Source organism: Megalops cyprinoides, chromosome 3, assembly GCF_013368585.1.
Source record: "Megalops cyprinoides isolate fMegCyp1 chromosome 3, fMegCyp1.pri, whole genome shotgun sequence".
Lineage (NCBI taxonomy): Eukaryota > Metazoa > Chordata > Actinopteri > Elopiformes > Megalopidae > Megalops > Megalops cyprinoides.
Window position 1 is genome coordinate 47,195,435 of NC_050585.1, and position 16,101 is coordinate 47,211,535.

At 41.0% G+C, this 16,101-nt stretch overlaps 1 protein-coding gene across 1 annotated transcript; it reads right to left on the minus strand.

The window, feature by feature from the left end:
* Positions 1-301: 301 nt before the first annotated feature.
* LOC118774552 (V-set and immunoglobulin domain-containing protein 1-like) lies at positions 302-4,857 on the minus strand. The gene is made up of 7 exons (XM_036523903.1): positions 4,854-4,857; positions 4,218-4,378; positions 2,686-2,893; positions 1,770-1,925; positions 1,462-1,578; positions 770-914; positions 302-455 (listed from the first exon to the last, which is right to left on the minus strand). The coding sequence occupies exons 1-7, from the start codon at positions 4,855-4,857 to the stop codon at positions 302-304; spliced, it is 945 nt and encodes a 314-aa protein (XP_036379796.1).
* Between the last annotated feature and the right edge of the window lie 11,244 nt (positions 4,858-16,101).

Consider the following 16,101-nt stretch of genomic DNA (forward strand, 5'->3'; position numbering starts at 1 on the left):
ATGCAAGAAATAAAGCCTTCTATTAGAGCTTATTCTAACATCACCATTAGGCATTAGCCTATCCTCCTAAGTATCAAAATGCAGTTCACACTTAAAACATAAGATGCAAGAACGGTTATAAAAAAGCTACAAACATATATCGAGAAAATATGTTTGTAGCACATAAGCATTAAAGAGTATTAAAATCACTGGGCAAAAATTTCCCTTTTGGACTTATTTCTGTTGGTAGGCAAGAACTCAATTTTCTTTGTTTTGGCTCCAGCTTTGACAGCTTTATATTGCCTACTAGTGCAGCATTCTCCTAGGCCTCTGCCTCCTCCTCCTGACCCTGGGCGGAGACAGGGCTTGGGGCGGATTCCTGGGGGACGGACACAGCGTTGGAAGAGGTCTGGTGGGCCCTCTCTTTGGTGGGGACGCTCTCGTACTTCACTGAGTCTGAGCTCTGGGGCCCGGATCTGTGAAGACAGACACAGGAACTTCAACACCATGCAGGCACAGCATGGGGAACGATCACCGTGTCATCTGTCATGGATGCTCATCCAAGATGAATGAGAGACGGAATAAATGAACAAATTAATTAATGGATGCAGAGTAAACACATAGACTAGCCTCCCCAGTTCACTCTCACGTCTTCCTTTGTGGTTCAGCCGTTATTTATCTTTGGGCTGCCTGGTTAAAAGCACATTAGTGTGTTGATTATCGCCGATGAAAGATAAATCTGTTTTATCGGAAATGGCAATTTACCTTCCTCAAAAAATAAAATACTCACTCCATCTCAGTAGCTCCCGCTGCCTTTGCCGCCTTGTATTTGCTTTTCCTCAGGTGGTGTGTGATGTACCAGACCAGGAATATGATGAGGGCGGCTCCCAGAACTGCTGCAATAACTGCTCCAGCTATTGCCCCGTCTCCAAGGTCTAGGGAATTTCAGCAGGGACAGTAACTCATACAGGTAATTGTGAAATGCATTTTACTGAGTGAAGACCTGTGCAAGTGACATGGAGTATGACTTGTGTAGCTATTTGACTGAAAAGCGAACAATGAAGTGGCTAAAAATACCCATATGTAACGAATCTCACAGTGCAACATGTTCTGTGACTGCAGGAGACTGTCGGCACTCTGGCCCCCTAGCTGTTGTTTTTGTGTTTCTCCCTGTCTGTCAGTGTCACCATTCTGCTTTGGTTTAAAGTTCCCATGTGTTCCTGCCCTGCGTTTGAGTCCGTGCCTGTGCCCTGACAGGGACTTTCAAAGTAATCATCAGAGCACTCTGTGTCTGCAACAAATTTAAGCAAATTATTAAAATTTTCAGCTCTTATGCATAAGTCTACTGGCCATTGAAATGAATGAATACTAAAGATACTTTCTTAAATTTAAAGAATTCTATACTTATATGGTCAGATTTCACCCAAATATCATTTTGATTGCAGAAAATGGAATGAATTAATGTTATTATTCTATCCTTACCTTCAACGAGTTCAACAGTACAAACAGTGAATCCCACAACATTAGATGCATTGCACTGATACTCTCCAAATTGAAACTGTGACAGATTTCTTATGTACATAACTCCAGTCTGGAAATCTGAGAAAACAAAGAAAAACATTACAAATGTACAATTTTCAAGCAATAATGGACAACATATACGAAAGAATTTCTGTCTGTTAACCAATAAACTAACCACACATCCAGTTGGCTTGTCAGTCCACTGATCGATTCTTTCCCATGTCACTGACATTCACATTAACTGGTGACTGGTGACAGGATGAACTTACTGGTTTCCCCCAGTGCGCTCCTGGACCTGCCCTGGTTCAGCTGGGTCCAGGTGTAGGTGGGAGGGGGGTTCCCCTGTTCTGTGTGACAGGTGAGGGAGACCAGGTGACCCGCCTCCACTGTCCCGTGAACGGCACAGAATGGGACAGAGGGCTTCTCTGTAGGAGTGAGAGCAAAGAAAACGCACACTAACGTTACGTCTACCCAGCTCTGTAAACTTGCAAAAACACAAGGGAGGAAGGGAAAGACTGGAAACCACCCAGTATTTAAACTGTACAAACACGCTTTCAGGAGTGGTTCAACTTGGTCAAAGAAATGGCCCGTTCAAAGGAGAAGCCTTTTTGGAAAAGACTGAAATGGAATCTAACCTCTAACCTCATCTAATCTATAATGTAATCTCCTGTTAATATTAATGTCGAGAATGTTATCAAGCAATCACACGTTGCAGTTTCAAGTCTGTTAAGTCCATGATGAGCCTGCTTCATTAGTTCCTATCGAAATCAAAGGACATAGGGTCCATCTTATCTTCAAGATCATCCTGGTGACAGTAAATTAACAGAATCACATTTGTTATTCAGTCATCACCAGTTCATGGCAAAATGTGTGAAGACATCAGGAATATTTACGTTACATTCACAGAGGCTATAGAGATCCCTGCCCAGGGACGACAGATGGAAATTAGCTAGTTGCTAAACTGGTACAAAGCATCTTTCCTCTTTTTGAGGTTAATGTATTTTGTACATGGTCCCTGATATAAATAAATTTAATAAATAAATATAAAAAAAATCATGAACCAAAGCATAATGCTAAACAGTACAAACAAAGTGCTGTGAACTTTTTTTACTTTGTGGTAGAGCCTTGGCACTTTTGAACCCTTCATTTTTAGTCAAAAACTTGAAAAAAAAACATCTGAATTACCCAGAACCATGACATTGATGTTGACCTCAGAGGTTCCCTGGACGTCAGGGATGTTGTGCACGTCACAGGTGTAGATCCCTGAGTCGGAAGGTTTCATGTTGCTGATGGTTATGGAGGCATTGTACGTGGTGTTGGGTGAATAGGGCCCCGTCACTCGACCCTTATAATTCGCTGTAATGACAGACTGTCCTGATTGGTAGTAGTAAACCTGAAAAGCCAGGAGTTTCAACATCATCAATAAGAAACCACCAATGAGGTGCCCATGAAATTTCTTTCACAGCAAATATGGTGCCTTTGCAGATAGGTAAATAGCCTGTACACACAAACCCCAGACTTGTGTTCACTTCCCCTTCCTCCTCAAGCAGTGTATGACTGATTGGGGTTTGTAATCTCTGCATGCCTAAATTAAGAAATATGTGGATAAAGTAAGTCCTCACTTACAAACCGCTGGCTCATAAAATAAAATTATTATGATTTTTTTTTTGCGGTGAATCCCCCCCACCCACCATAACATGTTTCCCCTGGTTGAAGTCCGGGCATATTACAGTGAAGAATACAGGCTGTGGGCCGTGTTGGTTCAGGTTACTGCTGTTGTGTGAGATGAAGTACTGGTGGTGCAGCTGAACGGTTTCTTTGTTGTGCTGCCAAGGTTTGCCTCAAATGGACGTGCAGCGCTTACAACCCTCCTCCCACAATGGCCCCACACTCTGTGAGTTAGATTCTGTACTGTGCACCCTCCTCTCCAGTAAAAGCCATGAAATATTTTTGTGTGCAAACCAGGTGGCCTTAGATGGTGCTTAGCCAAGGTTGTGTGAATTTTACCAGGGAACACATGCATGCTGGTTTTTGCTAAGTGAATTCCATGGTGTTTCAACGTCGGCATTAATCATGCAGTGAAGCTACAGTACCAAAAAAAGTTTGGACACACCTGATTAAGATAATGATAAACAAGAAAGACATTTTGATCTAAAGGCTTGTGCTTAAATGTGTGAAATTTGTTTCTCAGAGATATATAAATAGTGAAGTTGACGCCTATGTATGTACTTTCTTTAAAAAAAATGTAGTTTTACAAAATATTATTCTAGAAGGTCGACTGGTACTGTACATCTACATCAAAAAGATTTTTAGAATATCCGTCACCAATTTCCCCTTTTTACTTTCAGAGCGCTTGTGTAGGCTACTTGCAGAACATTGTATACAAGATTATAGTATTATATTAGATAGTGAAAAAGACTTTGCATACAGATTTGATGGAATTCGTCTTTTTAACTTAACATGCAATCAGCCCCCGGTAGTTAAACTTCTCAATCACCTCAGTGGATGTAAATCAAGTTCCCATTGTCTCATTACTATTAATGAATCCATTAATTAATTCCAGAAGGAAGGGCCTTTGGTGTAAATATCATTAAGGTCGTTCTATGCACTAGGGTGGAGCACTTTATGGAAGGATGGAGAGTGAACAAAGGCGGTTCTGTGCAGGGACACTTATAACACGACAGGAAAGAGAGTGTACGTGACTGAATGGCACCCACCTGCTGGTTAGTTAGCCCGGATCTGGGGACGAAAGACCACTCAATGTTCAGGCCGGTGGTTGGCGATGTGGTGGCAAAGGAGCACTGGAGAAATACACTCTGCCCAGTGGTCACGTTGACGAATTTATGGGTGGTCGTTACCGCGATCAAATGAACACAACCTAAAAGTCAAACAGTTAAAAAAATATCCTTCAGCTATTTCTGTTCGCATGACGCTTCAGTGATGTTTTGGTTTACTTAGGTTCCCTTTTCGTCTGACAAACTCGACAGCCCACACAAATTGTATATATATATGTGTGTGTGTGTGTGTGTCTGTGTGTGTATGATTTGATATGATATAAAAGGTAGATGCAAAGAGTGATTGAGTCTGTTGAATTACATTTGCCATTTGCTGAGATTGCAGAACTGTGTTCATGTACATTAGCATTTTTTGCACCAAGTGAAAAAATAAAACAATGATAATTTGGCTACTCCACCACATACATACGTACATACACACACACAGTATATATATATATATATATATATGTATTTTCTTATGCCACACCCTATAATGGGAGCAAAGTTATGTCTCTCAAAGTGAAAAGTTGTTGCAAATCTATTCCAACAAATCTGTGCCAATATCGAGTGACTTACCCATTAAGCTGAAAATCACCGCAATGCTAAGGACTGACAGTGCCATTTTTAATCGTTTTTTTTGGAAAGCTGATGACCCTTTCTCTGTCCTCAGTTCCCCAGGGTTCCTTCCTGTTGAATCCTTTGGATCACTACCACAAAGACTTATTTTTCATAACACTACATACGCGTAACACTTATCAAACCAAACCCCCAACGGTCGACGCCCACAAAAGCACAACGTTGGTTTCAATGCCTCATTATCATGTGGCGACGGGCACAGCCTGGCCTTCTCCCTGTAGATATGGGGTGGCTGCTGTTTGCTCAGGTTTGTTTGTTGAATCTAGAAGGCTGGGTGTAACTGTAATGTCTCTTTGTTATTTTTCGAAATTGGTTTGATTCGGGCCTGACGGTTGCCCACTTACAAAGCAGGTTGATCCTGCGGACAGTTCCGCACCAAATTAAAAATGCCCACCATAGAGAAAAGGGAGCAGCAGTCAAGTCACTAGCATAATGCAGTTATGACATGGCGGCCATCTTAAAACAGAGCTCAACCAAAGTACTTAGGTGGTATGCACATCCTGAGCAACATATATAAACGACTGAAGCTAAGAAAACAAAAATAATAAAGAACTGCTTCTCGGTCATGGAATGAGCAACTTCAGTATAACTAGTATTCAGTGTTAAGTAGTACCTGCATGCTATGATTTTTAATAATATCCCAGTTATTTATTTGTGGTTACTGAGAAACAGCTGTAGCAGTGGTAACATATAAAATATGACTCTGGTCACCTCTAGTATTCCAAGTGCAGATTCTTTTGAAATAACTGTGGTAGCGGAATTCTGATTATGCTCCTAATGATGACCCTTGAACATGCTGAGTTTTTCAATACAGGTATAAATTGTACCTAAAAATAAGGAACTACAGCTGAAAATTTCAGGATGTCAACATCATAAACAGCTTTAGTTTTGGAACAGAATAATCAGCACTAAATTTAACTAAGGTGAGGACAATGTATGAAAATTCAATGGAAATACAAATGAAACTTTAGGGGTTGGGCTGAATATAAATGCAGGCAAGATTCTATTTCTAAATAAAAAACACCAGCAGTAATAAAAGAATAAAAATAAGTAATAAAACAAAATTCAAGATTAGGAAAAGGACTTTACATAATCAGAAAGAAAGGACTGTAGTGCCATGAAGGCATACAGAAAACTGTGAACAAGCCCGGGTGAGCATTTTGCCAGCTAAAGTCAGCATTGGCTGAGACAGAGCTTTATCAAGAAAGACTAAACTGTAATGGCAATCTGTAACAGCAAATTGGTGCTGCTACCATATGGGCCAAACGTTGGAGAGTAACACAAGTCGATTTCAGCAAACTGGATGTGTGCCACAACACATGCTTATTGTGAGAGATATGCCAAAGAAAGTTTCTGACCAAAGAAACCACACCTACACAGTTTGAAGAAAAAAAAATAGAACAGCAGAGGCTAAGATGAAGACGTGGAGGGGGTTGGGCCCATTCTCCAAAAAAAGAAGCAAAAAATACACCACAATGTTCAAATTGTCATTAATATGTTCTCTGATTTGTGAAAGAAAGAGAGAAATGCTGAAAGACGCATGGAGACGTACGGCTGAAAGAGAAACGGAGGAAATAATAACAATATGGCCAGACTGAGAAAGAAAAACCAGAGACAGAATGGAGTGGTAAGTGCTGCTTGTAGCCTTGTGTAAGTTGGTAAGGAAGTAGAAAAGTGCTTCAAGACAGGCAAGAGACAATACTACAATGTTCTCCTTGTGCTCTGAGAACACCAGTCACTGTTCAGTCCAAAGCACATATCTGTTGTATCAGTCTCGCCCCAGTTACAGCTCAAACAAAGAGCTGAGTACTTCTGAGAGCAGTAATGAATCACACGGGATTTGCTGGGTGTAATCAAAATGAGGTGGCCCCCAAAACGAATGGCGTGGGAAATGATGACCAGCAGAGACCAGTCTGTCCTGAGGGAGGGGGGGGGGGGTGGGGGGTTGCGGAGGTGAGGGTGAAGAAGAGCCATTACTCAGCACTACCATGTTTTTCAGAACTTGGTGAGGCGCGAGTGAGCGTGATGGATGGTAACGAAATGACAATCCTGCTCTAAAAGTTCAGGCATACACCTGGGTTTATAAATGTCAAGTCAAAAATCACTGATTAGGTGTATGAAAGGTGGGGCCGGGCAAAACATTTGGTTTTGACCTGACATGAATGGCTCCGTACGAAGAAAGCCTTATCACACAGTGTGAGTAATAGCTGTTAATGCCGGTCTGAGAGCCAAGGTGAAGAAAGCTGGAAGTTAATCATTCACAACTGGAGGCACTCCTCACCCAGTCTCCACTACAGCGGGTAGGGCAGGGGGGACGTGGTGACTCTGCCACTCAAACACAACTTAGGAATGATGTCTGCAGTCACCTTGAAGAAACACATCTCACTCTTCCAGACACAAGGTGCAGTTTTGTGGTTTAATGTGCATGGCTGGTATGTGACTGATATGGTGTAGAGCACTGCACCCTGTTAAAAAAGGGAATGAATGAGGGATAACTTATGATGTTTTACTGGGGACATTTTATACATTACACTCACAAGGAACGGATCCGCCCTAGTCTTAATCTTTGCAATGACACTAGTACCGGGAACTGCACTGATAATTATGATAAAACTAATAAAAACACCAGCATCTAACCATGCCACTGTTTTGTTGTACTTAATATGCACCACTTAAATAATAAAAAAGTCAGGTGATTCAAGTGTATCCTACAAAGCTGTGGCTACAGTTTATCACAGTGCTCTAGAGCTCCAGTTACCATGGAGATGCTCACAGCCATTCAACTGTTATATTCAGTGTTTGAATCTGATATTTCTCTTGAATCATTTCAAAACATCATAAATCTTGAATACTCTTCAGAGGAGTGGACTGGAAATTTCACTTGCAAAATTAATGGCGATACACAGCCGTTGCATCTGTGATGGTTTCATTGTACATAACTGTTGTAGAAGATAACGCCTGATTGCAGCTCCTCTACGCTGATTTCACATTTAGAGTAAGTAGGGTCTATTGTCAAACATGTTACACTGGAAATGTGATATGCTGTGTATTTCCCATCACCTGACCTACTTTACTTCCTTTTTAAAACCAGGCTACACCTGTTGTTTCCCCACTCTGCCTGAGTAGGTCGTACTTCTACGCAAATGCAGCCATTTTGTTCTACTTTGTCTGAAGAGGTATCGTGTAATTTAAGGGTACCGCTTTCTAACTCTGATACGTTAATTGATTACTTATCAATGGCTGGTCTCCACTGTTTTTATGATGTTCATGTCACCCCTTCAAGAGCCCTTCCCCTCTGCTCCGTTTCACCAATCAACCCATGGGAAGCTCTCAGGGGTGAACCAGACGTCTGCAAAACCCTTACCCCCCACAGGTGTATGGAGCAGTGCCTGCTTGCAGGGTCTCCCAGTGGGGGGTACGGCTGCACCCATCCAGGCCTACCTGCTTACCCGGGAAAGGATAATGCTCTCTTCATCAAATAAGGCTCTCGATTCACCCCAAAAACAGAGGAGCAGCAGTCTGTTTGGGAGTCAGTCCTGAAGCAGAGCCATTCAGGAGCTCTGAAGCTGGTGCTGAAGAGGATCAGATGATAAATGGTCCCCATAATCAGGGAACAGCTTCAGCAATAGTCAGAACAAGGGAAACCCCTCTAATAGCCTCACACACCACCCAGCTGAGCATACCTGAGTCCACACAAAGGCTGGAGGTACTTCCTCACTTTAACAATGCACCCCTTTATAAATTTATAGAGAAATATGTTACCTGTGCCTTGTCCTTCGTTCATAAATCACATCTGAAAGTTATGCTGTAACTCTTCCAGGAGTCGTGCCATAGCCCTAAATTGTTGGGATTACACTTAACACAAGCAGACCTGCTCATTGGTTTTTATGAGTCTCTTATTATTCTCTTGGCAAACTACTGTCAGGTTACATTAACATGATATATGCTTCCGACTCTCTGCAGTCCCTGGGAAGGTACATACTGGTTGTTCCTCCTGCTCTTCTTTGCAGTGTTTTGATGAACAAAATTACGTGGGTGGAATGTTCCTAATAATAGTGTGCAAAGGGATGATACAAGCACACTGCCCTCTGAGAAGGCTTCTGAGGGTGACTGGGGCACTTTTCTCCGAAGTCCAGAGCAGTTTTATATACTGCAGTGAGAGTTCACACCAACAGAGGGCGCTCTTAGTCCACGAATGTGGAGCTGCTGTCTGTTTGAGAGGCTGGAGGGAGACGGTAATGTAGCGAGCGTGATGCGTAATGAGACAGGCGTGCCTCTCTCACACTCCCCAACACAGCTCGTTTCATCACCCCTCCTAAACCTCCCTTACCCCCTTTTTTTGAGAGGCTATGACCCCCCCTCCCCTCCTCCCCCTGGGGTATGAATCTGCAAAACTGTGATCGTCGGTCCCTGGCAAAGATGGAGGTCTGGACTTGAAAGCTGAGGGAAGCCTGGAGCTCAGAATGCCATTTTTTTTTTAATTGTGAGCAAGCGTGGCGAGTACACCTGTAACATTATGCAGACTTGGCTACGATTTCTTTCTGCGGAATTGGTGCCTGCGTTTCGCTGTGAATGGCTCTCGCCCTCCCTTCTTTGTTACTATGCTCCAACAGGAAACAGCTCAACAGCAACATAATAGTAATCTAAATAATAATAGTAACAACAACTACTGCATCATTATGCTGTTGAGCGGTTGGTATTCACTGGCTGTTGGCAGCCCTTTGGCTTAAGAATGAAGACCCTGCACATAATTCCAGCCAATATTTTTGGACCTTTCTGAAATTGAATTGCAGCTTATTGTTTCTTGCAAAAGCAAGTATCCTAGCTTCTATACACTGAAAATCCATGCCATTAAGCTTATGCAAGATTTTAGTGGGTTTCAAATTCAAATTCAATTGCATGAAATCTTTTGTAAAACTGTAACACATATCATAATGTATCTGTGAAATCAAAATCTTTTACAATACAGGACCAGTCAGAAACTCACTATTAACCTGAAATCAGATGAGATGTTCTGCATGGTATGGTTATAACCTCCAAGCATTATAAGAATCAATATCATCTATAGAATATTATCTATATATATGGTTTACATTTTAATTTTATATGACACCAACAGGGGTGGGGGAGTGAGACATGAGAACTTGTCATGTTTAGACTAATGCTTGACATTGCAAAGCAAATCATGTAGTTAACCATGTATGCATATTTGGCATGGGACTCACTGATTGGGCCAGAAATAAAACAAAAAATAAAGAAACGTTTGTAATATAGCATACCAAGTTACTAACCATGGAATTCCAAATAAAATCACAGTTGTCATGTGTACTCATCACCAATTCAAGTGCAAAGAGAAAACATACACAGACATTCATATGCTAAACAAGCAAGGATCTAGGTGTGGTAGCAGCTCCAGCTGAATATCAATCTTGTAGCACACTACCAGGCTGCAGCTGGACTCCAGCCACGGTGGGAGGAGCTGTCCCAAGGCAGACACATCATTGGTGCAGCCCTGAACTTTAACCCCCTTTCAGATGGATTAAGATGGGAATATACATTGCCCTCCATCTTCCATGTCTGTTCTGCGTTCACACTAATAAATGGTAACAGACACATGCTACAAAAGAAAAAAGTTTATGTTGAATATATTGTTTTCTGCTTAGAAAAAGATAGAAATGTAATCCAGAAAACATGAGGGTTAGATTTATTCACACCGTTGCGTAATCTCCAAAACAAAATCCAACAAAACAATTCTCCATCAACTTTCTGCATGTTGAAAATTCAATGGAAGCTTCCAGAGCTATACAGAGGCATCCCTGTAGTATAAAAGGAAGAAACTCACAGACTAGATTCGCCAGTAGCAAGCATTACCGCGGTCAATGTCGGAGACCTCCCTGAAGACTGCACATGAATGGTCATTCACCTCCACAAGACTGCGAAAAAAAAAAAAACACCAAAAAGTTGAATCTTCTACTTTACACTGTAATGTCAATTGTCAAGAAATGTAAAGCTACTGGTACAGTGGCAGCCTTTTGAGGAAGAAGATGTGTGTTTATCTTACCAGTATTGGCTGTAAGACAAGTAATGAGAGAGGAGACCATAAATCTGAAGGCATCCATACAAAATCTCCTGAATAAACAGGGATTGAGGTTAAAAAGTGTCAAAAAGAGCCTGTCAAAGTTGTATGAATGAATGTTGGATTAATGGCTGTGTTGCAAGAAAGAAGTCTCACTTGAAGCCAAGCTATGCAGAGAGGCAGCTTGAATTTGCCACACTACACCTGAATGACAGTTGGAAGCGTGCTCACTGATTTTATGTTTGGTGTACAAAAGTGGAATTATGTTACTTATGTTAAGAGAGAATCCATGCCTACTGTGGTGTGGGTTTTTTATGTTTTGGGGTTGTTTTACATCTACATGTCCTAGAATCCTCAACACAGAGAGATAAGATCTCAAGCACATACCAGGACATATGGGCCAAAAAGCTGGTTGTCTCTACCAAGGCGTTTGGATGAAAGTAGACATTCCGAAGTAGTCTCCCATATCTAAAAAGGAATGGTTGGTTGAGCACAAAATAAATAGTCTAGACCTCAACCCAATCGAACATTTATGTTAGAAACTCAGGAAAAAATATGCAAACAAAGACCAAAAGATCGGAAAGACCTAGAACAAATCAGGGGGACAACCCCCAAAAGCCTTACTCAGAAGGCAGAACCTCGTAAAACACTACTGTGTCTTGCCAGCGTAACAGTGTAATCCATACCAGAAGAGAGGATTTACAAAATAGTATTTATATGGACATGAATATACACTATATGGACAAATGTATTTGGATGCCTGACCATTACACCAACAGGGACTGTAATGACATTGTATTCAAATACATATACTTTAATATGGAATTGGTCCCCCTTTTGCAGCTATAACAGCTTCCACTCTTCTTGGAAGGCTTTCCACAAGATTTTGGAGTGTTTCTGTGGGAATTTGTGCCCATTCATTCTGTAGAGCGTTTATGAGGTCAGGCACCGATGTTGGACGAGAAGGCCTGGCTCGCAATCTCTGTTTCAGTTCATCCAAAAGGTGCTTAATGGGGTTGAGGTCAGGGCTCTGTGCGGGCCAGTCAAGTTCTTCCACACCGAACTCATCAAACCATGTCTTTATAGTCCTTGCTTTGTACACTGGGGCACAGTCATGTCGGAATAGAAAAGGGACTTCCCCAAACTGTTGCCACAAAGTTGGAAGCATAGCATTGTCCAAACTGTCTTGGTATGCTGAAGCATTAACATTGCCCTTCACTGGAGATAAGGGGACAATATACAGAACCTACATATAGTAATCATGTAAAGATGCTACTGGACAAAGGACTTTGCAAGTCATTTCCATTTTTTTCATGACAAATTACCAAGACTTGGCCCACTGTTTATGTCAGCATCCTGTGTTCATCGTGTTTGTCCTGCATTTCTTGTCAGCTGTGGTGCTTCAGAAGAAATGTTCTGCTTTCCACTGTCATTGTTAAGACTTATTTGTTTGAAGTGAGTTAAAATTAGCAGAGCATAAAATAGAATTGAGGCCATTCTTTAATTTTCACTTCTTATTCCAAGCATCAAATCTGACATCTTTGAGGAAAGTAATTTTGTATGTGCTGAATGCATAAAAGATAAAGGCAGCAAAGAAAAGGATTCAGCAATATAGAGATGGTCATACAGTGTGGATAAAACAACTTATTACAGGATTTTAAAGTGATACTGACATGGGTTTTAAAAAAAACATCAAAGTTTTCATGAACATGTCACACTAGACGAGATATTAGCATACAGCTTTGAATATTTAGGCATTCATACCAGTGACTTTTACCACATAATGGCACATTTAATGACTTTAATGTTGGTGCATAAGTTAAAATTCCACCATACATATGAAGTGATGAGAGAAGCCCTGTCCTTGACTCCTGCAATATCTTATATGAGTTCAAAACAGGAGGCAATGCATGTGGCAGTGATGATTAGCACTACTCTGTCTGCTCTGCCAGCCCAAACATGGATTTATATAATACTGGACAGCAGAGAACGGTTACTTCAAGGATAGCTGTAATCATCCAACTGATGATCTAACATATGTTAGTTATGTCAGCTAAATTGGTCAAGATGGCTTACATACCCATATCAAAACAAACTTTGCTTCTAAATACTGATTAAACATTCACATTTACCTTTACATTTATTTATTTGTCAGACTCTTTTATCCAAAGTGACTTACATGCGGGGTAGAATACAACACAAGCAAAAAGCCATATAAGGAGTCAACAATATTAGAAGCAATATTAGAAAAGGTAATTGAATATGACCATTAGTGTAGGTGTGCCCGTACATAGCTGTTTGCATGCAGCTGGGTACCTAGTTGAATCTAGTTAGCACAGGTAATAAATTCGGTATGTTTTTTCTTGCTTTCCCTCAGACACAGTCATTTTCAAACCTTAGTCAGCCAAGTAAGCTACCTATCTGAACCTCACTTTGCGGTACCACTGTGCTAAACCTCAAAGTAAATAAATAATGTGCACAATACGGGTCAGGATCTCATGTTCGCTTGTTTTTGTTAACACAACGCACGGTGCCTTTTTTTCCCCTGATCTCAGCAGGGGCCTCGTGGAAAATACAAGGGCTCTGTTGTTGTGTGCAGGGCTTTCTGTGACAGGCTCCTGTAAGTGCACATGGCACACATTATGACAAATGACAAACATGTAGCCGGCAAAGCCTAGTGGCTTGGCGCAAACAACAGTGAGGCTATTTTATGCGAAAGTAATTAATTATTTAATCGGAATGGGGTTCACGTATTAGCAGGATCGTGGAATTACATTTTAAGCTCACGAAATTTTATAAAAAATTTTGAAAGCACAACCCAGGCTGTCTGGCTTGTTATTTTTTTCTTCCAACAAGGGCTCTAGACGCTTTAAACAATTTTAGCCTTAAATTCTTATTAGAGCCCTTTGGATGGTCCCAGCAGAACCCAGATGTGCCTCAGACCTCAGGAAAGATCCTAGCATGTCGCCACAGCAGCAGAAACCTTCTTCTCTCAGCCCTATTCTTCAGACCCCCCCCCCCCCCCCACTCTCAGCAGCCATCAATTTCTGGCCCATGTTAATGCACCCTTTCAATATTTCATGTTTTTTATATGGAGTGCTGACAATAGAACAAGGAAATGGTGAGCACATTTCGCTGATCTAGTTCAATGGCTCTGCATCCATCTTTTTAACAGAGCAAAGCACTTCAGCCTTGTGAGTGCTTCTCCTCCACTGGGGATATTTTGAAAGTTTACTGCAAAAGAGAAAAAAAAACACAAAAAAACAACAAAAAACAAACAGAAAAGAGCACCTCTGACATGGCTATCCTGGCTCTGTTTTGAATGCCCCCATTTGCTTCTCACATATATCTAACTGAAAGGCGGAGTGTTATGGAAAATAACACTGAGAATGTCCTTGAATAGTGAGCAAAATGCACACAAGTGAAAAATGATCAAGTGAAATATTCAGTCCACATATTTCTGGTCAGAAGAGAGGCACAATGTACTCTCTCTTCTGTTTACCATAATTTTGAGCGACACAGTATAATTTCTCACATCCAGTATCACGTGCAGATTTTCCCAAGGGCTCAAACATATCTTGTCTCATTTGCCAGAGAAGTGCTTTCGTCATTGCCCTTGCTCTCCTTGCGCCTCCTAGGAACAACAAGATTTAAGTAATGACATACAGAAAAAGCTTTAGCTGTAGGTTTACAATAGCTCTTCAGTACAGTTTCGCAATGAACATAATTTTATCCAGTGTGGACTTATTTCATGTGACAATTTTGTCCAATATAGTGCTCTGATGTCATATAAAGGTTCAAACTTTGAGATATGTCTTTTTAAATATTTAAACACCCACGCTCTAGATTATTTTGTCCATGTCACCATTTATTCAGTTAAACTGGAGATGGACGTTCTTTTCTTTCAACTCTTCACAAAATAAAACAATGCAAGCTGATAACGCACCATTAAGTGCTATGAAGTCCAGACTGTAGTTTTCAGATGTGGTTTATATATTGAGATAAATGTATGTGACAAGCATAAAGCTGCAGAGTTTTCAATACTTTTGTTCCTGTAAATGGCTCATTGACTTGACTGTCTATTTTATTTAGTGGTCCTGGTTTATCTACGTCTCCTAGCTACGTAATAAGACAGAGAGTACCACAATCGCTTCTTCCCCTCGCGACATCAGTTCCCCTTTGAATAATAGCACAGACATGGGGAAGGTCAGCTTTACTTGGCTCCTATGGGTAAAGTCATTTACGAGCCCGTGCCCCGCATATATATGAAAACCTCCAGGTAGCCTGTTAACTAAATTTAGCATTAGTATTTAGTGTTAGCCCTACCAGTTTCAACACACCTGCAGCTATGGCACTGATTCAGTCACGACCCTCTCTATCTAGCCTCACCGCTACAAAAACAGTGGCTTCCTGTATAAATGTGAAACAACGGCCTTTGCTCAATGACATTCTTAGATCCATGTTGCCATTGATGTCACAGAACAATTGTTAGCTCAATCACATATCATAATCCTACGTCCAAGGAACCAGATCCAAAACATTTTAGTTCTTTCCAAGTGAAAAGTGTTGAGACACAAGCTCTACCCTTCCATGAGGGCTGAGAGTGCTCCTTTTCCTCCCCCCTTCAGCACAACTCACACACAATAAAGGTATAAGCCCTCCCAACAACAGTATGTTTGGCATCCTCTAACTGTTTCACATAAGATCTCCTGGCTTATGGAAAAGGGAGACTTAGTGACCTAAGATATGACTAAAATCTATCTTGATTTTTCTCTTCATATTTAGAATATCGAAATGCATTTATACGATGTCACACAAACAGCTGCTGTTTATTTGCCAAAACCACAAGCTAATTTTGAAGAATACTCAAGTAATTGTCGGTTATCCTTTCTGTTGTTTAGATTAAAATACTAGACCAGGTACAAAATAGTTTTACTGCTTAAAAACTGCATACGTTAAAGCTTTTAACTGGAAACATGTAATGCTAGAACAAATAGGGTCAGGACCTTTTGTCACTTTTTTTTGTCACTTTTCAATTTGTCACTCAGCACCCACCTTCTGTGTTCTGTGAGCATCTGAAAAAGTCAACTACCCCACAACAAGAGAAACAAT